At 31.9% G+C, this 26,812-nt stretch overlaps 1 protein-coding gene across 2 annotated transcripts; it reads left to right on the forward strand.

Annotated features, from left to right (window-relative positions):
* Positions 1–525: 525 nt before the first annotated feature.
* LOC103499307 (uncharacterized) lies at positions 526–12,995 on the forward strand. 2 transcript variants are annotated; one of them, XM_008462285.3, is made up of 12 exons: positions 526–967; positions 1,391–1,594; positions 1,936–2,081; positions 2,398–2,666; positions 4,307–4,404; positions 4,988–5,135; positions 5,209–5,648; positions 6,140–6,651; positions 6,741–6,801; positions 6,898–7,176; positions 11,770–12,031; positions 12,495–12,995. In XM_008462285.3, exons 1-12 carry the CDS (start codon positions 566–568, stop codon positions 12,821–12,823), a joined length of 3,150 nt encoding a protein of 1,049 aa, XP_008460507.1. In that variant the 5' UTR covers positions 526–565; the 3' UTR covers positions 12,824–12,995. The 2 variants fall into 2 exon arrangements, with proteins under 2 accessions (XP_008460507.1, XP_050945647.1); XM_051089690.1 differs by having other exon boundaries at positions 6,329–6,651.
* Positions 12,996–26,812: the final 13,817 nt, after the last annotated feature.

Consider the following 26,812-nt stretch of genomic DNA (forward strand, 5'->3'; position numbering starts at 1 on the left):
TACTATAAATCGATTATGCTACTTACTTGAACTTGATCTATTTGTATGTTAGCAAAATAAAGTTCTAGTACACATATTATAGCTGTGAGATCTTAGTTTGTTAGATATAGGGTTATAAAGAACAAATTACTTATTCAATAGTATCTTTACTTGAATAATATCTTAATGAAAACTTTAAGTTTATAAGTGATAAACTTTTATCGTTGATAAATTCTTACGGTCTATAGTGATAGATCAATCTTTACAACATGATTTATTAGTGATAGACTTTTATCAGGGATAGAATTTGCTATATTTGAAAATTTATAAAAGGTTGCTGTATATTAATATATTTGCAAGCTATTCTATCTCACAATTCACTATGTGATATATTTTGGACGAAGGCTTTGTAAGCACAGCCCATTGGGTTACTTTGCAATGCTTCACAATACGAAGGCCCAATAAGAGCAGGCCCATGAATCCGTCAGCAACTCCACGGTCCCGCTCGAATTCAAAAAATGTCGGAATTTAAATCCATGAAATCTCTCGGCAGCTCCATTTTCACTGTGGTGGTCGAGGGAAGATCATGGGAGTTTCTAAGAGAGAATCGGCTATGGCGGAAGAAGCACTGGCATCTCAAGATCTATTGCCTCAGAAGATAGCGAAAATCCTCGACGAAGCTCGGTCATCAAACGCCACCCATAACCGCAAGCTCAAGGAGCTATCCGCTCTACGTTTCAAATCCAAGTCTCCTTTCGACTTCCTTACTGCGTTTTCCAAAACCCTCACCCCTCTCTTCAATTTCCACCGCAGGACCAGCTCTGTTGAGCGCCTTATCCGCTTCATTTCCCTTTTTTCCACTTCTAGAGACCCCAATTTCGCTTCTCATGCTGATGAGTTCTTGGAGGAATTTCTGAAGTTTCTTCTCGTTGCTTCATGCGCTGCAAATAAATCTGCGAGGTTCCGTGCGTGCCAGATTGTTTCTGAGGTAAGATCTTAAATTGCGTTATAGTTTACTTGTTTGGAGTCCGAAGAGTGGTTGTGGGATTAGGGTTTTTCCCCTTGTCATCTATTAGCTCAATGCAATTAACTAGGACGATTGCGAAATAGTTTGCAAATTGAATTTTTTGTTCTGCTTTTGAACAACATTTCCTTAAACAACTGGCTAGATTTGGTCACCGAATAGTTGAACTAAAATTGAAGAAGTCAATCCGAAGACATTGGTTACTGCTGTAGTAGATATTCACATATAAATTGGAGATTGTATGCTTTTGTTCATAATTTTGTAGATTTTCTTTGCTGAATTTTGTTCTCAATACTCTTAGCTAACTACTTTTAGGTTGTAGTTCTGTTTCATTGTGGCTAAATTTTCATGGTAACTGTATTGTTGATTGAGATTACGCATTTATAGATCATCATGCGGCTACCAGACGATGCAGAAGTCAGCAGTGACTTCTGGGACAAAGTAATAGACCACATGAAGGTGCGAGTGCAGGACAAGGTTCCTTTAGTCCGGATGTTTGCAGTTCGTGCTCTTTCTCGTTTTGCGAATGATAGTGAAAACGGTGACATCCTCAATTTATTTCTTGAGATGATTCCTATGGAGCAAAATGCGGTGAGTTTTTCAACTGTCTTAAATTGTTATAAACCTAACCTAATCTCACATGCAGACCATCTGTTTTTGTGACCTTGATGTATAAAGAAAACTTTACGGATTGCTTTGGATGTTCGGTGGCCTTGATTGCTTTAACAATGACTTGCAAATTATTCATCTCCTCTTCCCTCCTTAGTAGCTTCTTATATATCAAATTGCTTGCACTTTGCACATTCCCAACTCATTGATGCCTTCAAATGCTAAATTCAATTTATTGCCACATTTAATTTACTAAATGCTTGACTATATGTGGAAGAGTGCCTATAATGCCAGTGATTCAACTTCAATCTTGTTGTTGGTAGGAGGTCCGAAAGACAATACTACTGTCCTTACCACCTTCTAATGTGACTTTGCAAGTGATAATCGATTGCACCTTGGATGTGAGTGAGTCTGTTCGAAAAGCAGCATATTGTGTCTTAGCTAACAAGTTTCCACTTCAAAGTCTCAGGTAAGTTTGATTCAAATGAAAGAATTCACATAATTTTTTACTTCTTATAATCATCATAAACAATATTTTACTTTGCTTCTCATTGAGAATAAATGCAGGCAGTGGAGTGGGAAGGCTCTCCCCCTTTTCTCTTATTCTAGTTTTCATTATAATTCTAAGCCTTTTGAAAGACACTTTATTTTCTTTTACAATTTGAATTAGATTCCAGGTTGGGTGGGGATTTTCCCTCCATATTAGACATCTTTAACATTTCTACTCTCACTTTAGGCTAGCGTAGAATTATGTTACTTAAATTTGTGTTTGTTTTCTTAAACAGCATCAAACAAAGAACAACAATTTTACAGAGAGGGCTTACTGATCGTTCTCAGGCTGTTTCAAAGGAGTGCTTAAAATTGATGACAGATGAGTGGCTAAACAACTGCTGCCATGGAAATCCTATAGAATTGTTAGAGTATCTTGATGTCGAAACCTATGAACGAGTTGGTGAATCTGTTATGGGGGCTTTATTAGGAGCTAGTTTGTTGAAACTGCATGACAATGCAAGTATCCAACATTATATACTAACTTCCAGCAGCGCGACAGAAGGTTAGTGCTGCTTGTCGAATATCCAAATATTTATGGTTTTTGTAATTCTAATTGTAACTTTCCGTGGGTTATCCAAGTTATTAGACTGTACTAGAGTATTTGTTATTTGTGTCATATTAAATAAACTAGATAAATAATTTTTAATCTTAATTTCCCTACATTATTCTGTGAAGTTTAGTAACTCATTTATAGTAGGGTGCATATTATAGCAAATAATTAAATCTATAGTAAATCTAGAATAAATCGAAACTAAATCATTGAGGAGTCACAAGTTTGCTACAACAGTGAGTAAAAGATCACGTACAGAGTACTTTAGTGAACAAATCTGCAATCTGATCCTGGGAAGAGATGAGATGAACAGAAAGATTCTTCCTTGAAAACAACATCTTCCCAAACAAAATGATTGTCTATCTCAATGTGCTTGGTACAAACATGAAAGGCGAGATTACTTGCAAGATAGATAAGATAGACATTATCGAACCATAACATAGGAGGACCAGGAAGGAAGTGACGGAGATCACATAACAGTTATCGAAGCCAATGAACAACAGTAAGATTTTGCATGTACTAACTAACACGATCAGCAATAGAGGAACTGTCTGGACGATCAACTGTGATGGTGGGCATAGGTGTTAAACAAGACTTCACTTCAAATATTTGGAAAGTATGGAGTAAATTAAGATACTTGGCTTGATTAGCAAAAATATGATTGGGAAGATTCTAAATGTCAAGCCCAAGAAAATAACTTAGATTGCCTAGGTCAAATATAGACGAGAAGTGAAGCTTCAAACGATGCACATATTCAGAATTAGAACCAACAATGACAATATCATCAATATAGAGTAGAAGATACGTGACATTGAAGCTTGGTATATAGTGACAACTAGGATTTCTGTATCCTCCAACCCTTTGTTTGTCACTTTGTGTGAGATTTGGTTCCTCATATGGTTTTTTATGCTTGATGCCCATTCATTTCAATGCACAATTGACCGATATGTTCACAAAGGTGCTATCTCCTTCTGTCTTACAACATTGTATGTTGAAGTTGGTTGTTTTAGATCTTCATAGTCTATCTTGAGGAGGGGTATTAGAGTTAGAGTATACTAGATTATTTGTTATTTCTGTTATATTGACAGCTATTCTGAACAATTAGTTATACTAACTTCTCTTGTATTATACTGGACTTGTGTCCTCATTTAATAATAAGAAAAAGTATTGGTTATTTACTTTCCTCTGTTGTAATGTATGTTAACCAATCTATGCATTGTGACATTCCCCTTGCCATGTCCTCGCCAACTCCTATCATTTGATAGTTGGAAGGCTCACAAAAATTATCTTTATTCTTATTCTTATTTGTTGGCATCATGTGCATACATTGGATTTAAAAAGCCCGTTTTAAATCTGTAGGTAAATATTCCCAATTCATTTGTCATCGAAGTGTTTGTAGTTGCTGAAGGAATTGCTCTAGTATGTGTTGAAATTTATTTTTTTATAAATGCTAAAATTTCTCTATTAAACTGAATCCTACAATAGCTGTCTGACTTATATGCTCATTTAACTTCATGAAATCATCTTATTATCCTTCGAGTTTGGGTCTTACATGTTATGGTAATATGATGGTTCCCACTCTTGTATATTAGGAGACTCTCCACATTGCAGTCCAACTATTCAACTAATGGAACCAGAAGTTTCTCTTTACTGGAGGACGATTTGTAAGCATATCCTAACAGAAGCACATGTAAGTATATCTGTTCCATCTCCCGTGATTTTATTCTTGACTTGTGTTTGTCTAGCTAAATTCCCATGAGCACTACTAACTAGTAAATATTGTGTGAATAAAATCCTTCTTGAGATTTGTAGGCTACATGGAAACATATTTATGAAATGGGGTTCTTTCCTTTCATCATGAGTCAAATAAACCAATGATTACAAGAGTGCCATATGATCATTAAGTCATCCTCGCACGGTAGTTGCCGCATAGATTCTCAATTCAAAATTTTGATATGCTAGTAACTTTTTCCAGTTTAAATATTAATTAATTATAATCATTAAATTTCATAAACTAAATTTGTTATTTAACCTTCACCTATTCACTAGTTTTTAATTTTTATGTTATCTAATATTGTTATCTTTTATTTGTCATCGCTCTCACACTCTCAAGTCTCAATACTCTCCTTGGTCAGTTGAATTTTATTATCAACACTCTGGTGCATGAATGTAATAAAGTTCCTGAAATTAGTCATCGTGGGATTGAGTTGTTTGGAACACGACAATGTACCAGAATTTATACCATTTGATACTTGTACATTTTTCTTCTGTAGGCAAAAGGTTCTGATGCTGCAGCTTCTATGGGTGCTGAAGCCGCAGTATATGCAGCCGAAGCTTCTGAAAAAAATGACCTTTTAGAGAAAATTCTTCCTGCCACAATTTCTGATTATGTAGGCTTAGTCAAAGCTCATATTAATGCTGGTACAATTTTCTCATAGATCGAGAATAAGTATTGTTTTTTTGCCAAGCATGTTAAATGACTTTGCAATTACAGGGTCCAGTTATCGATTTGCATCAAGACAGTTACTTTTGCTTGGAACGATGCTTGATTTTTCTGATAATGCAAATAGGAAGATTGCTGGTGCATTTCTGCAGGAAGTGTTGCATATATCTCCAGATCATGAATTGGACGATGATGGGAACTTGGTTGTTCATGGAGATGGAATCAATCTTGGAGGGGATAGAGATTGGGCAATTGCTGTATCTGGGTTGGTTAAGAAAGTCCATGCTGCAGCTGGTGAATTTGAAGAAATTGTTCTTGAGGTGATTGAAGAACTTGCTCGACCATGCAGGGAGAGAACTGCAAATTGTGTGCAGTGGATGCACTGTCTTGCTGTGACAAGCCTTCTCCTGGAAAACGCTAAGTCATTGAATTTTATTAATGGAAATATCTCTGGACCTGCTCAACTGCTGGAGTCAATATTGCTTCCTGGGGTAAGAAAACATTTTGTACGATAGCTGTTTGATCAACTGTTCTAGCACATTGTGACTTTGGACCATGGTTTCTTATTAATGCATATAATTAGCCGCTCTTAAATTGAGCCAATCAGACAATTTGTATCTGCCAATACCCTCTAAAACAGTAGCTGATACTGCTACTTTGAAACATATTGGTCAGGATATGCATTGCTTCGTGTGTATGCTTAAATGATTAGATTGGCCTATCGGAATATAATTCAATTTGGGCCATTATAAATGTATTATCACTACATAGAAGGGGCAAACATCATTAATTTGAAATTAGTTGAAGTACGAGGTCGAGTACATCTAGGTAAAAATTCTCTCTTTTTATGAAACTCTGTTATATATTTGCTACAATTGCATGGAAGGATATGCTGCTTGGAAAGATGTTAATCCAGCAATTGCCTTCAGCAGCCCAGTACTCATTTATTCAATTCACCAACTTTATTCATTTTATATTGCAGGCAAAACACGTTCATTTAGATGTTCAGAGAATTAGTATCCGCTGTCTTGGTCTGTATGGATTGCTGAATAAAAGACCAAATGAGAAAATTCTTAAACAGTTGAGGCATTCCTTCATTAAGGGGCTGCCTCCAATTAACATAATGGCCTGCAAGGCATTATTTGATTTGGTATTGTGGCATGGTCCCCAGGTGGTTGACAAGGCTCTAGGACAAGATCACATCCTCCAGTCTTCATTTGATAAGACATCTTTTAGTTCTATAAACCTATCTGAAGCAGATGAAGATTGGACTATGGGATCGCTTGATCTTTTATACGCTGGATTTGACAACGATGAGAAGTACAGCTCTTCAGCAACCAATGAAATTGAGTCCGTTCAAACCATTGTTACTGAGGGGTTTGCAAAGATTCTTCTGCTGAGTGAAAACTATCCAAGCATACCAGCATCTCTACATCCTCCATTGTTAAGCAAGCTTGTAAACATTTATTTTTCAAGCGAGAAAGATCTCGAGAGGTGGTTCCTTCTCAACCTATAATTTCTCAAATCAAATTTACCTCTTAAATTTAAAAGCATTTAAGACCTCAATTGATCTTATTAATCAGGTTGAAACAATGTCTTTCTGTATTCTTTGAGCATTATCCATCCCTCACAGTTTCTCATAAGGTAAGTGAAGTTTAACTTGACATAATGGATGCATTTTCTCACACCTTGGAGTCTTGAAATTGTAATTTCTCTACTGAGTGGCATATTTTATCGCAGAGGTGGATATCTGAGTCTTTTCTCCCAGTTATGCGTTCAATGTGGCCAGGCATGAATGGAAATGTCGGAGGTTCTGCTGCCGAGGTAGCGAATATGCGTAAACGTGCAGTCCAAGCATCACGTTTTATGCTGCAAATGATGCAGGCTCCTTTATATGCGAATGATACTGAAACGAAGGAAGAAGATGGATGCATGGGAAATCAGGAAGTTGCCGGTACTATTGGAGAACCTCCTCTTGAGTGCAGTGAAGAGGGGCTTGCCATTCAAATAGCTACGGAGGTAATTTTTGAACTTATGCTTGCAGGACTATCCTGTCTATATTAGTATCATTGATTATGTTTCAAGTCATGTTCCATCCTTGTAGAGGGGGGATTCATCAGCCTTTGAGGTTCAAGTCAATTTAAATTCAGAAAATCTGATAAAAATTACAATATAAAATAAATATCAAGAGAATTAAAACTTTTGTAGTTCAAATTATGTTTCCTAAATAAATAATCCAAGGGCCAATTTCTTCGTCATGATTATTATCACCAATATGATCAAATTACTAACTTTTTTGTCATTAATATATTTTTGAAGTCTTGCATCCAACTTTTAAAGTATTATTAGTCTATATTGAAAATGGAGAAGATAATATACGCGGAAAACTCTATTACAGGGAGAAAAAATCACGATAGAAGTCTTTCTTATTATTTTCTATGATTAAAGAAATACAAGGGGAAGATTATAGGGAAGTTGTCCAAAGTAGCAAACTTTAGGTTTAAGGATTTGAAAACAGCACACCGTTTTTTGAAGTCATCACATTGTTTCTTCTTGTCCGTCTCGGTCGAAATCATCCCCAAGTTTATACAATTTAGATAGCTTGAGATTCGTGCATGTGTAGGTGAATATAGCAAAATCATTCCCGAGATTTTTTTGTAATTCATGACAAAAACGTTCGAATATATTATTTATATCTTTATCATAATAAAATGTACATTGAGATTGATTTGCTCAACAAGTTTTATAACAACTCCCAATTATAAGTGTTTAGTTCCTCTCCCACATTCACATTTCATACTTTGCCAAAAAAATAAAGGAAAATAAGGTGAATATAGCGTTATTATGTTAAGAAATTATGTTTTTGTTGTTATTTCCATGCTGATGAGGCCAATAATTTATGTTGTGTCTTCACTTACGTAATTTTGGTGCTAAGTCAAAGTTCTCGACTAGTTGATGAGGCCATTCATGTTTGTCCTATTACCCAAATATAACCATTTTAACCTAATAGCTTTATCTTGTTTGAGCTCAACAATGTGTCTTGGGCTATACCTTAAACCGGTAATAGTGTCGAACTTTTTCCGTCCAAAGGAGGCCTTCTAACTCAGTAACTTAAAACTAATAACATTGTCCGGATCATCCTCAACCTCTCTCAACAGAATGTAATGACACAAAGGTCCATTGAACACCAACTTAACATCCAAGAAATGACCAAATGGAGGTTTCTTAAACATGTACAGTTGCCTAGGAGTTAGCTTATTTTTTATGTTCGAGACGATTTTGGCTAAATGAGAGCATGTCTAGTGAAAAAAAATCTGAAGTGTGGATTTTGGTGACAAAAGGCATCTGAACACACAGAACAGGGAGAAATTATGAGTATTCTGTCTAACAACTTAGGCCTATCTTGGCTAGGATCGATACAAAATTATAAAGAACTCTGGATATTTACATCGGGATGCCATGAGATTAGGGTTTTTTTTATGCATTCAGTGAGAGATCTCATGCAAAATCTACCCTAAGATCTAACATAAAATGCATAAAAACATGCAGACCTTCAAAATCTTGGGATTTATTCAATAGATCTTAAAACAATTTCATCCAAATCTCAGCCAAGGTGCATGTTCTTAATGAGCACAAGTGGATGAAATTATTGAGATTCGTGAAATAAAAACACCAAATATGCAAAAGATCCAACGGTATAGCTCAATTGCATTAGATTTTGCAACAAACCCTTACTAAAGAAAACTTAAAACGTAGACTAAAGGACAAATATCGTTCAAAGTAGACATCTACTGAAGCTTGAGGATGCACTAAATATGTTCGAGCATGTGAAAATCAGTGAATTTTAGTGATTTTGAGAGCAAAGAAATTGATAACTTGATCGGAATGAGCACCTAGATTCTCAAATGTGAAGATGAAGGATATTTTAAAACAAGGGTATTTTCGAAATTGCAAAGTAGCCTCTATTATGAATCTCAATCGAGTATACTGAAATCTTGGTGACAATCTTGGCCAAGACGGCCCGAGAACAAGCACTCTAATGACTTTTAAAAAAGTGTGCTATGAAATGTGAAACCTAATGCACACCATTTTTTATAGTTTCCCAAGAATATATACAGACTACAATTGCCGTAACAAATAAGGAAATAAAACTAAGGTGCAATAAATTACAAAAATACCCTTGAGTTGATTATAAACAATCAACTAGCCCATTTCTGACCGGCACCAATAGGTGCAGACTTTCCAATTTTTGTCTTTAATATATTTCTGAAGCCTTAGTTTATATAACCTTATAAAACTAGTATTACAATTACCATGACTTGAAGTATATTGGTGTGACAAATGTGTTGCTTTTGTCATGTCCTGTCCCACACGCGTCTTGAACCTTGCTATGTGGCATGTGGTGCGACTTGAGCAGTCTTGATGCCTCAAGTTGAAATGTAGAACGCTCCACTTAAGTCCTTATATACTTACCCTTATACTTAAACAAATATGTGATTCAAAACCTAACATGCTAGCGGAAAAACAAACAACACAACTTATACTTCTATTAACTTTGTGATATACAATCACAAAACAAACTTCCCAGTAAAAGAGCTTAACAAAGAAATCCTAAATGCCTTCATAGCCTTCAACTTTCAAACGCCTGACCTGATAGCTTAGCTTCTTAACCCGACCTCAACGCCTTACAATCTGGGAAAGGGAAAACTTAAAACATAAGTCGAAGACTTAGTGGGTGAGATTTTAGAATTACCTTTTTGGGAATACAATGCAAACACCTAGATTCATTTTTGACTTCATAAATACAGGCTAAACGCCTTAGTTCGATAAATCATCAAATCACATAAACACACATTAGTCTCACATATTCCTTTCCACCAAGAACATGAACCATTCCCTATGCCCGGACCCGACATTTTGCATTTAGACTACTGTGATGTCCTTTTCATCAACAGCATCCGGGAATTAATTCTCTAGTTTATTTCTTGTTGCTTAGGCCACTAAGCTCAATACACTCCTTTTATGTATTGGCCAACTTCAATCCACTTTGCAGTCCTTTTATACATGGCTACCTTTACTCCTTATGTGCATATAATAGATAGATCATTGATAGGAATACAACTAATGGTTTACTCTCAAGCATAGCATACAATACAAACATAAAACTTTAACTTGAAAACATAACACTAAAGCTTTCTTCATTAATCATGCTTTTCATAAACATAAACGTGTATTGCATGACAAATGAAACATGCGACTTAGAAAGGAAAGCTTTAAAAATCTGAATTCTCTTTGGAAAATCACTCACAACTTATATTCCCTTTTGCTCAGAATGCCTTGCAAACCCAAAAGCTTCTTTTTGACTGGTAGCTTCTTCGTAGCATAACACCTGATCCTTTTTCTTTGTAAAATCTTAGAATAACATACTTTTCTTCTATCCCTTTTAATTATACTGACCCTAAGTTGGATTTGAATTAGTCATCCTTAAACTCCTATAAGCTTGTCAGCTCCTGCTTACATTCTAAGTCTTTGCATGTCTAAAACTCTCGACTGGAATAGGTTCGAGATTAACCCGAGTTCACTGATTAAACCCTTTCTTGTCTCCAGTCTCGGTTGGCACAACACTAAGATAGCCCCGAGATCCATTAAATTTCCTCTTTTACATTCAATCTCGGTTGGAAACATCCTCGAGATGGCCTGAAACCTCCTTAGACTTGCTTCTCTATGTTCAATCTCGGCCGAACTCGAGCCTGAGATTGAACTTCTAGCTTCAAATCTTGCCCGAGATCTCACACGATTGCTTGAGATCCTTGCATCAAAATTATTTTGTCCTTCCTCTCAGCCGAGCGAGACCGAGTTTTGCCCCGGGATTCTCCTTCGTAGGTTTCTTCTCGCCCAAAGCCACCACAAGCCTTGGCCACCTAACCTCAAGTCCAAAACGCCTAATAACAAAACACTTTAAACCTTAAAAACTTATTTCTTCAAAATGCTTCTTCAAAATCCCCTAAAAACTCTTAACTCAAAAGTTCTTATTTGCCAAAATGACCCTTCTATTAGGCACGGGTCTCCAAGCTATAATTCTGTTCTGAAAAATTGATAGCAAAGAGGATTTAAGAGGTTCAAGGCTAAAAATTTGTCTTGTCATAACAGAAACGTCAAAGGTGTAAGCCGACTCAGTTGATGAATTAACCAGAGATCTTTGACTCGCTCTATTCCCCAATCTCTCATTGGTTCATGAATTTGATCGTGAAGCAAATCTTAGTTACTCATACTTACTGAGTTGTGTTTGTTTTGCATATTTTTCTCTTTTCTTTCTTTACCTCGTGCTTCGTATTATTAAAGTCATGGGTCCCACATTATCAAAGTTTTCTAGACTGAAAAGAAAATTGTCAATTGTAAATCAAACACGTTCAGATTGATTGACTGCTTAAGAGAAGCTGGAAAAGTGCATGGGATGATCCCTGTTGCTCATACTAGTTTGTGGTACTTGTTGAAATAAATTAACGAGATATACTGTTTATTTCTCTTATGCAAAATACTAAACTTGTCTGTTAATCAAGTTGAAAGTTGTGGTTTTCTGACTTGTTAACAATTGATTGAAACTTATTTGAGGTTGCAAGCTTCCGTGGAAAGAAGACACCTGCACAAAAGTCATATGTTTCTGCTTTATGCCGGGTTCTTGTGTTGCTTCATTTTCGTCCTTCAGAACAAGGTGCTATAAGGGTGATGAGAAGGCTACTATGTTATGTGGTTGATACTGCATCATGGGATAAGGATCTTGTCAAGGACTTAAAGCGGATGGGAGAGCATCTCTCAGCAATCGACAAACAACCAGATCTTGAAGTGACGCAAGAGCAAGCTGATCTAATTTTAGGTAAATCTTGAAACTTATCCTTTCCCTGTTGCTTGGTTTGAAAACAATTAATTTTCACTGAATAAAAAGTTGCAAGTTATGTTTACGGAGTAACGAGTTCACTTATCTTGCATCCCTATTTCTGCACCACGTTTATTTCTCATGGTTCAGTCAAGTATTAGGACCTATTACGTGGTCTAAGTGGTTTCCAATCGTTCATTAAGTGGTCTAACACTTCCAATTGCAGAAAACATGGGGATTTGTTTTAGTTCTCTTTTCTCTCCCAGTTACTCCAATTCGTTTTTTGAATTAGCGTTATTCATGTAATCATTTCTGTTTGGGCACTCTAGTCATAACACAGCTAACTTGCATGCCTAATAGCGTTTCAATGTGCGAATGATGGGTTCCCTTTAGAAACAGTCCACGCAAAGTTTTTGTCCTATTTTCCCAGTCATTTTGTGCTAATAAACACATGTACTTACAGATCAACTAAAACGGGAGTTCAATTTTGATGCTGAAATTCCTCCACAAACACCAGTCCCATGTTCAACCAAACCTACACGTTCCAGGAGACGAGTGAAACCCGAGTCTTCATCTTCTGATGAAGCTATGTCCCCTACCTCTGTTCCCAACATTGTTGGGACAATTGGTACACGCTCGCAAAGGGCAAGCAAAACTGTGGCATTGACTAGAATCATGAATAGTGCACTTAAGACCAATGATGTAGTTGATGAGGAAGATGGATGTGAAGATTCAGATGATGACGACGACGAAGACGATGAAGATTCAGATTCGGATGTGACAGAGAATTAAACCTTGTTGTTACCATGATAGTTATCTCCAATGCTGTTACGTTGGCTGTATGATTGGATTATGTATAGGAGCATCAGTTGTATTGTATATAGATGTGCTTCAACTGTAGCAAGTTACAAAAGGTTGCTTTGTTTGTAAAAGGAATGTATAAATTGATTGAAGTTTATGAGTACCTACCTTAGTTGCTTGCTTATTCCTAAACAATAAGCTCTCCTTTACATTTTTCTTTTTGTTAGTAGTTGGGATTATGTTTTTACCAATTAAGTGATGCTTGAAGGTATGAAGCTGACCCTTTGGTAATTAAAATAAATATCAAAGTTGTAAAAGATTTGAGTTCTGCCAAAGCCTTCGAACTCCACCAGTTATAGGATGAGGTTCCTAAAAAATGAAGGTATTTGGCTTCAATTGAGTAGGAAAATCAATATTTATGGACTTTCACATCAAGTTGGTTGAAGATTGTGGTGCTGGATTTCATTTCTAAATGGTCAATTTGAATATGGGGCCAAACTTTATCACTTGAAAATGAAACCCAAATGACATTTCATACAGGATTTCACTCTTGCATTGCCCAAAGAGTTCTTTCAATATAATAAAGTGATTATTAGGTATAAAATTAAAAGCTTGCAATGACCGAATAGATACAAAACTCAATATTCGAGCACTAAACTTTATAAAAGCAATAAAAATTTGGGCTTATTTCAATATATAAGAAAGAAAAAGAAAAAAAAGAAAAAAAAGAATGAATTTGAATTCTTGAAAATTACTTGGATCACATATTGAGATGGAAGATCCTTTGGTGGCTGGTGGTTAAGGCGTTATTATGCTTGTTTGGTGTTGTTTTACGTAGGCATATGGTATGAGGAAATTAAATTATCAGGATTTTAGGTGATATGATGATATTATGGATGTATAAACTAACAAATAAATATAATTTTAGTTTAGTTTATAAAAAGCCGACAAACTTATAGTTTGATAATGATCAAATGTCTCATTTGTAAATAATGAGATGACAAAAAATTAAAGAACTGACTCCATAACTTTAGCTAGATGTTGGGAATTTTAATGTGTACTGAGTGGATAGGCTTAAAAGGCGAGGGAAATTAAATTAAAATGGTAGACAAGATTAGAGGCATGTTTAAAAAGTTCAATTACAGAAAAATTGAATTTTGTTTCAATTATTTTTATTCAGACTTTTCAGAAAATATCAATTATATAACCTTAAGCTTCCAAAAGAATTTCGAAAATGGATAAACATCCATATGTATGAGCTTCAAGGTATCTCTATTGTCTATATAACATATTATTCATATGCTGATTTGGGTGAGCAGCAAAAATCTTTTGCCTTTTTACAGAGAAGGAATTAAAAGTTTAAGAAAATATGTAATTTGGCAATAGTTATATTAAAAATAAGCATACAATAAAATATATATAAAAAAAGTAATTATATAATTTGCAGTAAAAGTTTGCGAACACAATTTGGGACAATTATAATAGGTAACAATTATAGAAATAATAATAAAGTTGATAACAATATTTTTAAAAATTACAAATAGCAAAATCTATCCGCTACAAACTTCAACTCCTTTAAATTCTTATGATCTATTAGGCATAGATCAATATTTAGAATATAGTCTATTGTAATCGTTGCAAGTTGAGCTAAGTTGTTATTGGTAATATAAAACAAATGTTGTTAATCTTTATTTGAAACATGGTAGATGATAGCATTTGAAATATAAGTTATGAATGAATAAAAAGCTTTAATTAGCTAATAAATTGGTTCTTTATATTAAAATGCAAAATTAAAGGGTCTCAACACTTCATCATAAAGTAATGGGGTACCCTGACTTGTCTAATTAATAACCCATACAAAGTATTGTCTTTGTGTCCACATAATTAATGGAGAAATGAAGTGATATTATGGTTTTTCTAAGCCATAGACATTCTCACATGCCATTGAATAGACTATGTGTTTTTTTTTTAATCAAATTTTAACGTTCAAGCGACAAATTATGGACATATAGGCAAGTCTTGTTCAAGAAACATTAACTATCTCAATTGTATATTACATAAATATATAGTTCAAAAAAACATAAAAATAAAAGATCTTTTTTTTTTTGTTTGAGTAGAAGAATTTATTGAAGTTTGGCTTAGAGTACAAGAATAGAATCAAAACTCTGGTGAATTAATTGTAGAATTAGAATGATGAAGAAGATAATGTGAAGGTATTACAGCTATAGCTGTCGTAAAGCAGGTGTAATATTTCTATATCATATCTCGTCTCACCAATGCTACTAGTAATCCATGTTTGATGATGTAAACATTTGTAGTATTATCATTAAGAAGGTAGGAACAACGTTGTGATGTTGCAGCATACATATTAGTTTTCAAAACAAATTATCACTTTTTGGTAGGCTCATGATTCTCCCATGGTTGAAGCATTCATTCAAATACAATACAAGTGTTATAACCTTGATATTGATCATTGGTTGTTTTGTGGGGCTTAGGAAGAGTAGAGGTTCTCATTATATTATTGAAGCATATGCAGCTATTTCTAATAGAAATAGTGCGATTTGTAGCAATGTGAGGTAAATAGCATTAAAAATCTTTTTTTTTTTTTTATATGAAAATAGCATCCTCTTGCGAAAGGAAGACTTAATTCTAGCTTTCTCCTCGTGTCTTTAAATTATCTTTAAAATTAGTGAATTAAAGACAATAGATTTTCTCAAATCCATTAAAATTTTAAAATAAAATAAAATAATGAATAAAAAATTTAAATTAATAAAATAGAAAAATCAATTAAATTATATAAAAAAAAAATGAGATTTAGATTATTTATCCAATATATTAAAGGGAAAAAAGAAAAGTCCTTTACATAGGAAAAAAGAAAAAAGGATGGATTATATATCCTAATTAGTACACAAAAGGAAGCACATAGTTTCACATATTTAGGTTTGTATATTTTACAAAAGTGTAGAAGTTTGAAAAAGAAAAGGAAAGAAAAAGAAATAGAAAAGGAGAATGGGATATAAAGAGAGTGAAGGGGAGTTTAGGGTTTAGTGTTAAAAAAAAAAGTAGTTAGAAAATGTAGAAGAAAACGTCAACGATAACATAAAATAAAACCCTCTCCACATGCAAATGAATCATTAATTATTTCATTCATGTATTTATCAAATTTGTTGACTTATCAATTTCTTTCTTTAATTTACTTTTCAAATTTTGCAACAGACACCCAACATTCATATGTTTTTAAAACCTTAACCCAAACTCAACATCTTCCCGACCATTCATGTTTTTCTGTGTTCATATATATACATATAAATATGTATACATCAGGTCAATCATTTCTGCCATTTAATTCTCCTATATATATATATATATATATGTTTGGCACTACAATTGAAGTTTCTTCATCCAACACCTAAGAAGATTATATGATCTTTTTCTTTTTTCTTTTTTTATCTTAAAATAACCGCTTGCATTTAATTAATAAGTAAGTTTGTCTATAATCAGCTTTTTTTTTTTTTTTTAACAATTTTAAAATTCACTTCAGATTCTTATTCGAAATTTAAAATTATTAAACAAGATTATTAATTTAATTCTTTTTATAGATATTGTATTTGTTTATAACAATTTAAAAACAATTTTTTTTTTCAAAATCTACATTTCCTTTTCCAAAACACCACTTAAAGTTTGAAATGAATAATAAAAACAAAGAAACCAAATAAATATAAAAATATTGCTTGTAAACTTAAATTTCAAAAACTGTGAATAAAAAAATGGAGTTGTTACTTGTTAATATGAATTCTAAAAAATGACAACGATGCTCTTTTTTTTTTCAGACTTCTAATAATATATATTTCAAAAACATTAAGCTTTTTTCTTAAGATTTTTGTGTTTAAAAATTATAATCTTACCTAAACTTAAAGGAAGAAAAAGAAAAAAAAGGAAGGAAAAGCATTTTTTTTTTATAAAAAAAATAGCCTAAAAAAATGGTTGAAATTTATAAAATGTATTAGAATATACTAATTCTAATACAGGAATAGTTGGACAGAACATAATTTGAAAGGAAAATAGAACACAGAAACTTTATAAAATATGTTTTAATTAATTCATGACTTATAACCCCATTTTACACAAACCAGTATTAAACACGTGCCATGCATGTAAAATACAATTTTATTAGTATCATTTTAAAGTACGAATATAAATACATTTTAAAAGAGTTTTTTTTAATTAGATTATCTTAAATAAATGCTATATACTAACCTTTTAGAAATTTAATTTTTAATTATTTGTGTAAAATAAAGCATTTTCAATTATACAAGTGTTATATATAGCATTTTTTCATTATATATATATATATTTGGAAATAATGTATAGCAGATACATTTTTCTTTTAGGTCGACAAGAGCCATATTAGATTTAAAATGATATAATATGATAAACATAAAAAATGCAAAATTTATATGTAACTAATTCTTTAAACCGGTAAGAAACATAATATATATATATATATATATATATATATATATATATATATATATATATATATATATATATATATATATATATATATATATATATAATATGAATTTGAAGAGTTGCGAGTAGAATATAACAATAAAGAAAGTTGAGTTTAATAATAATATAATAATAAGATCACAAAAAGGAAAAGCAAAAGCAAACATTATGCCTCTAAAAAATTCAAATTTACTTGTGACTTAACACTTTGATCTCCATTCATGTCCATCCAATGAATTTAATAATTGAGTTGTACTTCAAAGTTGATATTTCCATGAATTTTGGTAGAAAAGAACTTTCCTAACTTTTTTTTGCCTGCATATAGTTGATTTCTTCTTCTTCGATTCTTCACTCTCCAACCAATGTTTGATAGCAAATTTTTTGTTTTTAGTTATTGAGTTGATAGACACATGTACTGAATAATTAAGCTATGTTTCGATCCCACCTTTTGTTTTTTACTTTTCAAGCCTTCCATATCTCTAAAATCAAACTACCAACAATATTGTTGAACATCAAACTTACCGTGGTTTATTGTTGTGAGTACGAGAGAGACTTGTATGTATATATAGAGTGAGAAATTCAAATGTAGTTAAGCAAGAAATAAATGATAGAGAAACAAAATGATCTAAAAATACATGACGAGGAAACTAAATGGAAAAAAAATTTCCTTCAACCTAAAACTATTATACATCACCAAAATAAATGAAATCCTTTTACTTTCTTCTTGACGTAAAATTTCACCATTTTCCAAAAAAAAAAAAAGAAAAATAATACTTCTCCATCACAAAAAATAATGACACGTTGCAACACTTAATATTGGAATTAATTTTTTTCTTCGACGTAAAACTCCTCCGTTTTCTTAAAAAAAAAAAAAAAAAAAAACCTTTAAACTTCTACGCATCACAAGAAGTAAACAAAAACTACTAATTATTTTAAAATTGAAATGAATTGAAATAGACAAAAAGATTTAAACCACATCAATATTTAATACTCAGTTCATTAAATACAAACATACAATAAAACTAAAATAGTATAGACATAGATGTGTGTATGTATTAAAAGTAGTAGAATTGTAAGTTAAAAACTCAAATAAAGTATCCATGAACAAATAATACTACTAATGGTCCATATATGCCATGCATACTAATAATTAATTTCCCTGACACTTCTTTTATTTTTTAAACTAAAATTGATTGATACAAAAGTCACAAAAGAATTACTGACAAATATGAATTTGTCAATAATTTTGAACTTACTTCCAAAATAATAATAAAAAGAAAAAAAGAAAGAAGAAGTTTAGGGGTTGAAATGTAAATAAGAATGATGTTATGGAATTAGTAGTTTAGTTTGGTAATGTTTGTTTGATAGAGTCTAAGGAAGAGGCGCCATATGGTTTGTTTGTTTGATTGGATATGAAATTTGAGGGAAGCATCCAATTCCAATTCCAATTCCAATTCCAAATGCAGCCTTTTATCCTATTTGAGTCGAATCCTACACAAATTAACCACACTTTCTTTTCTTTTTTCTTTCCTTTCTTCATCCTTCTTTTTTATTATTCTTTTTCTTTTTCTTTTTCTTCATACTTGTTTTCCCTCACTTATTTTACTATCATTTTTTCTCTCTCACCTATATATCTTACACTATCTTTTTCTACTCCAAAATAAGACATATTTCAACTAATATAATCCTTGAGTATTTTAATGTTTTCATACGTCCCATACCTTGGTGGTTGAAAAAATGGAAGCACAACCACTACACTACAACTATTTTTTTTTTTTTAAAAAAATTAAACATTATTTAATATATTGTAACTTGATACTTCAAAATTAATATTAAAATACAAAATATCAATAATATGAGAAGAGCACGTACTCCCAGAAGCTCCTACATAAATCCGCCGTGATTTAAGTTAGCCAATAATGTGATAATCATGTGTAGCCGTTTGACAACTTTAATTTCTTCTCTCCCCCAAAACTCAACTTCACACTTATTATTATTATTATTGTTGTTGTTATTCCGTTAAACAAAGGGATCTTTTTGTGTGGATATTGTTGCTACGTAACTATGCATTTCTTTTCTTTGTGTGTGCACATTTTTTTGGTTGGCTGCCTTGTTTTGTTGAGGTTTGAGTTCTTGTTCAAACAGTATATATAATTTGGCCACTTTTAGATATAATAAAAAAATAGAATGTTACTTAAAAATATAACAAATTTTTTCAATTTTTCTATGATTCATTAAAATTTGTTTTACTTTGGTTTTTTATTTTTTGCTATCCATTTAAGATTAAAATTGAAATTCTTAAATTTTGTGAGAGTTTAAAATTATTTTTTGAAAAAAGATTGTGAAAATTATGTGTATGTATAATAAAACAGGTTCATAATATATATATATATATATATATATATATATATATATATATATATATGTTTAGTGGAACAATTGAAGATAGTGAAGAGTTGATTGTTACCAATATACAAGAATACAAGTTGAGTTCATAAAATTGTTAATTCTTTCAATATCCCCATGCTTTAACTTTTTCCTAAAAATGAATAAGACAATATGAAAAAGGTTTTAAAAAGTCTGATAACTTTTTTAAGTATATTATTATTATTATTATTATTATATTATTGAAAAAGAAAGGAGACATTTTTTAAAAAAAAAAATTGAGAAAGAAGTGTGGTTGTTTTAGATGATGCAGAAATTAAAGTTTTGAAGTTTAAATAATTGGCCACAAATTTTTGGTGGAAGAGATGATTTTATGGCTTTAAAGCACTGATTGTTCTTTCTTTTTCATTCTGCAAAGAAAAGCAAAACCACTGTGGTAGTAGTAGTTCTCAAAATATTTGTTTTTCATTTTCAAATATTCCATTATCCATATAATTATTGGAGATTTAACAAAGCTTCTTTACAAAAATATATAAATAATAATCAAAATAATATATATGTTGGTGTACTTAATCTTAAAGGTGAAAACGGTTTTTGATTTCGTATTTCAATAATGTTTAATTTATGCATAATTAGTATTAACATTATTCTTGTTGTTTTTTTTCTCTTTAATTTAAAGAAAAAAAGTAATATAATTATGATAAATTAAATGTAAGTTTTAGTGGTGATGTTTTGTTTATTTCATAGCATTTAAGAGACATTGGGAATAATGAGTGAGACATTAATTATTATATTAAAATAATGGAAGTATATACATTACCTCCATATCATTAATTAGGAAAGGATATAAGTTGATATATATTAATATCAATTATTGGAGGGAGAAAAAAAAATGAAATTAGTCATTTTCACACCAATATAGGCATATAATTTTTATAATGAAGAAATTTGTGGCGGTGGATGATACCCTTCTGGGAAGAAGAGCTTCTATTTTATCCTTATTTAATATTATTAATTATCTCCATCTTTGAGAAATAAATTAAATAAATTTAGTTAAATTTGACATTAATTAGGTGATATTATTTTATGTTTTACGCATCTGCATGCCTTTTCATTTAATATTATTATAATTTTATTAAGGACCGAAATTCAAGTTTATGACCATTTTGTTTTAAACTATATTTTGACTTATTGTATTCCCATCCTCTTTGTGATGTTCGAAATGATCCATGTTACATGCATCTATTATAATTTATAATCAACCCAGGATTAATTTACCAAATATGTTTTAACATTTTCATTTTTTATTTTCAAATATAACAAAATCAACAAAACTATTTACAAATATTGTAAAATTTTAGTTCGAGATTTCTATTAGTGTCTATCAGTGACATTGATAGACAATAGATTCTTCTTCTTTTTTCTTTCTTTCTTTATCAAAGCAGTTTGGTAAAAAGTTTCATCCATATAGGGATAGTTTTTAAGACTGCTGCTATCCATTGATGTACTAACTGTTGAAGCAATCTTTTGTTACGATAGTTCATATGGCAAATATCCTTCTCTTGGCGTCTCTAGTACATGTATAGGAAAGACATCCCTGAATGACTTTTACTTCTCCAAAGAGGGAGACTCATTTCTGTCGTACAATCAAACTCAACCTATTATACTTTTATATAGTGCTTACCTCTTTCTTGCCTTGTTTAATGCTTTACCCCTCATTTCATGGAACACGCAGCTTAGCTGCCCGTCCTTAGTAATAATAGGCATGCATATCTCTACTTTTAAAGAGGCACACACTAGCTTTGACCTGAGGGTTTTAAGGCTTTTTTTATATCCCATTGCTTAAAAGATAGAAATTTTATTAAATAACGAGATAGAATTCAAGTATGACGATTAATATCCTTATTCTATATGTTTTAGCGTTTTTAATTGTCTTACTTGCCGGGAAATTTGAGATTTCAAATTAGAACAAAGCCCCCAGGATCCATTGTGCCAAAAAGTAGTATTTTTGATAATCGACAGTGGCAGGGACTAGAAACCCCAACTATCCCCAATGAGTTGAGTTGTCAGTCATTTGATTATTAGGACGGGAAAAGACCCAGTCTCGGAGCCAAGTTCTTCAATAAAGAGTTATAAGTCTCGACCCTTTTATGCCTTTTTCGAAGGGTCAAGTCTTTTTCTCAGATGCTCGACAACATAGGAGAGCTTCTCACATAAAGAGTTTCAGGTTCTCGTATACGACTTCTCAGTAGAAGAGTGATATTTGTTTGTTTCTTTTTCTTGTGAAAATGAATCAGACTTCAAGGAAGATTGGTCACAGCTAAGTCTGAGCCCATCACTTCTTTAATTGACTAAGATATCTAGTCTCAAATTCAAAGGTCTAGATCAGTCCCTAAAAAAGGAAGTTAGGGAGCAATGCAGTGAGTAGTGTTGTTCCGAGGACAACTTTCTTGCCCTTTTTAAGGTTAACTCCTATCCTTGCTTTCCTTGTAAGTCGCTTTGCTTCGCACCTCTACACTTTTGATTTGTTTGAGATGGATGTTGAATAAGAAATTTTGGACAATTCACAAATTCCCACGTCATTTACCCAATTAACGATGAAAAAAATACAAATAATTGAAGTTGAGACTAATTAAAAGTTGACATGTGTTCCAAATTGAAATTGAAGACATAAATTGGTCAATTCTGATGATGCCACGTGTTTTCATTATGACTATTGGATCATGTTAATTATTTTGATCCAATTAAATATTATTTACTTGAATTTAAATTAAATATAAAGTTGCATATCTGTTTGGTCGTATTGGCTATAGTTATATTGCTATAGTCATAAAAAGGAAATTACACATAACCTCTCTTTCAAGTTGTTTGTCTATTATTTAGTTCTTCTCTTCCTCTCCATATGTTTATCCCATAGAATGGAACTGAGGTCCAAGTACTCTTGTAGAGTTGCGGATGGTCACATCCCTAGGAAAAAAAGTAGGGGCTTGACGATAGTGTCTTGTTTCTTTATGAGGTTTTTCTCTTTCCGAAGAGCTACTGTATCAGATAGAAACAAACAAAGCAACTAGACCGACCTCATGCATTCTTTCAATCGGAAGATGTATGTCACGAGTTGGATCAGATAACTCAAGCTCTTATATTAACCAGAATTTAGTAGGTTAGTAGGCCAAAACAAAGGGAATTCTCTATTTTACTATGAGCTAACCCAGATTTACCGCTCCATGGGTCGGGCATTGGTACTTTCATGAATAACCAAAAGCAATACAATAACTAAGAATGAAGAGTTGGGTGTGAAAGGGAAGGTAGGTTTTAATAGAAGGAGCTATCCCACTAGAATAAGACTTAATAGAATATGCTTGATATAGAATATGCTTTCCTGAAATAAAATGAGAGTAGGACACCGAGAAAAGCGTCAATATCATTATTTTATATCGTATTTGACGAGTCACATGCCTTTTGGTATTATACCATACCTTTTAAAGGAGTAAGAAGAAAGAGGAACAACTGTTGAATGTTTAAAGATGGATTTCAACCTCGTCAAATTGGTACTCACTCACTAACAAAATTGTGATTGTCTCGAGAAAAGAGTTATTTTAATTGAAAAAAAAATCCTGTATTTGACCCCGTAAATGAGATGTTTCATAGTCTGAGTATTCTCATAGTCATCAATCTTGTCGGAATCCATGTTGCTACAGTGACTTCAATTGGAAGCTGTCTGTCTGCTTTGATACTAGCATTATGCATGATTTCTTCAATCTCTTGAAGTAGAAATATTGGTTACTTCAAGCGTGATGTGTTTTATCTAGTTTAAGTTTATGTTATGTACTTGAAAAGGATTATTTGTTTATAAGTATCATCGTGTTTAGTTGAGCTTGACTCTATTGCTTGACCAATGTTCATCGCCAACTGCTCGAGAGAGTGAGTAACAAGGACGACATAACTAAACATGCGCAGAAGGGAGGGTGGAAACACATTCCGTTATGGTGTTTTAACTCCAATCATTTGTGTTCTGAAAGGAGAACAAATGTGGTGTTCAGGCACCGAGAGGTTGCTTGCCTTAAATAGAGAGTCAATATGATACCTATAAGTAATGAAGCGTATATGTATATAGCTTGATTTATCTTTACCATTTGTGTCTCGAAAGGAGAACAATTATGGTGTTTAGTCGCGGAGAGGTTGCTCGCCTTAAATGTAAGATGGTCAAGTGATCTATATCGCATCAAGGATATGTCGCATTATTCGCATAGCTTAGATCGCCTAGGATATTACTGATATTTTCCTTCATTATTCTTAATGCAAGTTAGTTCACATTCCACAATCATCCCATTTCATCCCCTTATAGAATCCTCTGTGTAAATAAGTAGATAAGTACAGATTTATACTCTTTACTGTATAGAATTTATACTACCTGGCAGATAAGTAAGCATTATAACTATCGTTTTGATAGAAATTCCCCGTGTTCGACCCTGGCTTACCTAGGAAACCTCTCACTTTGATTACACTTGGGCAAGCGTCAGGAAAACTTATACTAAACATTAGTCATGCTTGAAGGAACACATAGGTAGGACGTACACTTTTTATCACGTAATCCTAACGTAGATGCCACGATCAGTTGCATTATTAGAGCTTTGTATAATAAATTCGCAAGTAAAAGTTACGCAAATAATAAACACGTACCAATATGTAGCAATAATTTACTTCTCTTTATGTGTGCTTCAAGTGAATGATCCAAAAATTATCATGTATAGTCTCATAGACTCCAAATTATTTAGGAATTTTCAGAGTGAAAGTGATACTTATACATTTTTAGGTCGTTTTGGGAGTTAAAGTGTCACACACTTGTTTAAAAGGTTTTGATAGGTTTAGACGATCAAAGTGATTTTAGGTATTTGTTTTGATAGGTTTGAGGGGTCAAAGCGTTTTTAGGTATTTTGTTAGTTTTTTCTAGATTTAAACTGTCACGTAGACACTTTTAGGAATCATTTAATGTTGGTTTATCTTATTGAATCAAGACATTATTGTCACGTCCCCACCCAAAATAACTTCTTTTATAGTGTTTGAAATTCGTGAGTTTGTTAAACTTTTTTGAACGTTTTTAATATTTTATGATAAAAACTCAACAAATAATATATTATTATTCATACTTGTCCCTACAAAATTTTATTGTATTTTTCAATTCCAAAAGATAAAATTTGTAAAATATCATTATAATTTGTAATCTTAAGTGTGGCTTAATATAGTATCAAAGTATAATTGCTAAATGTTAAAGAATATACCTTCCTTATATATATAAAATAGATTAAAGCTAAATGAGGACTATATAAAAATCAAAAATATATATACACATCAAAGATAATTATTTCAGAAATTCAACAAAAATAGAAAAAGAAAAAAAAGCTCAAATAATATAGAGTTAAAAGAAAAGTTTTGATGAGATTCTTAGAACAAAATAAAATTAAACCTGCATATGTACATTTTTATTTTCTATAATATATATTTTTTATATCGGTTGGTGTTTAGACCAACTAACGCACTTCGATTAACATCTTTTGTTGGACGATATATCTATTTGACCCTACAACATTATTTGGACGTTGGAGAAATTAAAACTTTACAAAATTAAATCTTTGATAGGTGACAACCATAATTTAACTCATGATCTCTTAATCTTCTATTAAAATCATGTTTTCATATTAATCACTAAACTAATCCATGGTGGTTCAATCAATATAAAAATTGAATATATATACTATCAAGAATTATATTCTAACAATGTTTTTATCAAATTAGGTTTGATGCAGAATATAATTTAAAATAATTTCTAATTTTCTCTGAGAAAGAACTTAGTTTGCGTTTCTAGTAAGTGGTGGAGAGAGGAATAGAGTTCTTATAGATCATCCTTACCATTGCTATTTTAGACTTTTTAAGTGAGGTGGACACCTCTCTCAAATGCATTCTTTCGTCATAGAGGTTCATTGATATAGTATTAGAATAAAGAGTTTATAATTAAAATCTCTTTCTTAGATATGCGTACAATATATAGCCATTCACCTACAGAGGTGGATTTATTAAGGGGTCAACGGGGCATGTGCCCCTCACATTATCGATTTGTATATTTTAATATTAATTTTGAAGTGTCAGATTATAATATATTAAACAATGCTTTATTTTTAAAACACTTTAGTTCTAATGTAGTGACTGTGTTTTTATTTTGTAACTTCTAAATTAGAGGTTCGAATCCTACGAATTGGAATCATTTTTATTTCAAATATCAATATTTTTGTTTCCTAAATTGTCATAAATTATATTTTATTCCAAACATCATTAATTTTCTTTCCCTAAATATCAAATATCTTTCCAATTCTCAATAATTTTATTTCTCTAAATGTCAATATTAATAAGAGGAAGAAAATCTAACTAAGATAAAACCATAGTTTATTTTCTAGCCGCAATCATTTGTTATCTAACAAATATTTAGAAAAAAATACAACAAAGTCGGTGATATAAACTTTCAGTCTCTCAACAATATTCCATGAAAAATGTATTATTCTTTCTTTTTTCTTTTCTTTTTTTGATGTAATTTTTAAATTCACATTTACATTACTTATATATATATGTATATTTATTTTATTTAATTTCAAAATTAAAGGCTAGAAGATATTTTTTTTCGTTCATCATTACGTACCATATCAATTCGCTAGTAAGTTCAAATTCTTCTTACTATTTTTAGTTTTAATATTTTTTCAATCTATGTGATAAATCATAATACTTATATTGTTTAAGACTAATTTTGTAGAGTTAACATATCAACATGGAGAGATATTTTAGAAGAAAAATAACCGTAGAAACTATAGAGTCATCATCCCAAAAAAAGATACATATTCCTGATTCTGATATATTTTATAAAGAAATTAATTTAGGAGAACTACCTACAAATCCTGGTCTAATAACTAAAATTTCTGAATATAATTATAATATTCAAGATCAAGTCCGTAGAGCATATCTACAAAAAGGTCATTGTCAACCTCGAAATCATACTTTTCCATTCAAGAAGTTTGGGGCAAAGTCAAGACGATTTAA

This window comes from Cucumis melo, chromosome 9 (assembly GCF_025177605.1).
Source record: "Cucumis melo cultivar AY chromosome 9, USDA_Cmelo_AY_1.0, whole genome shotgun sequence".
Lineage (NCBI taxonomy): Eukaryota > Viridiplantae > Streptophyta > Magnoliopsida > Cucurbitales > Cucurbitaceae > Cucumis > Cucumis melo.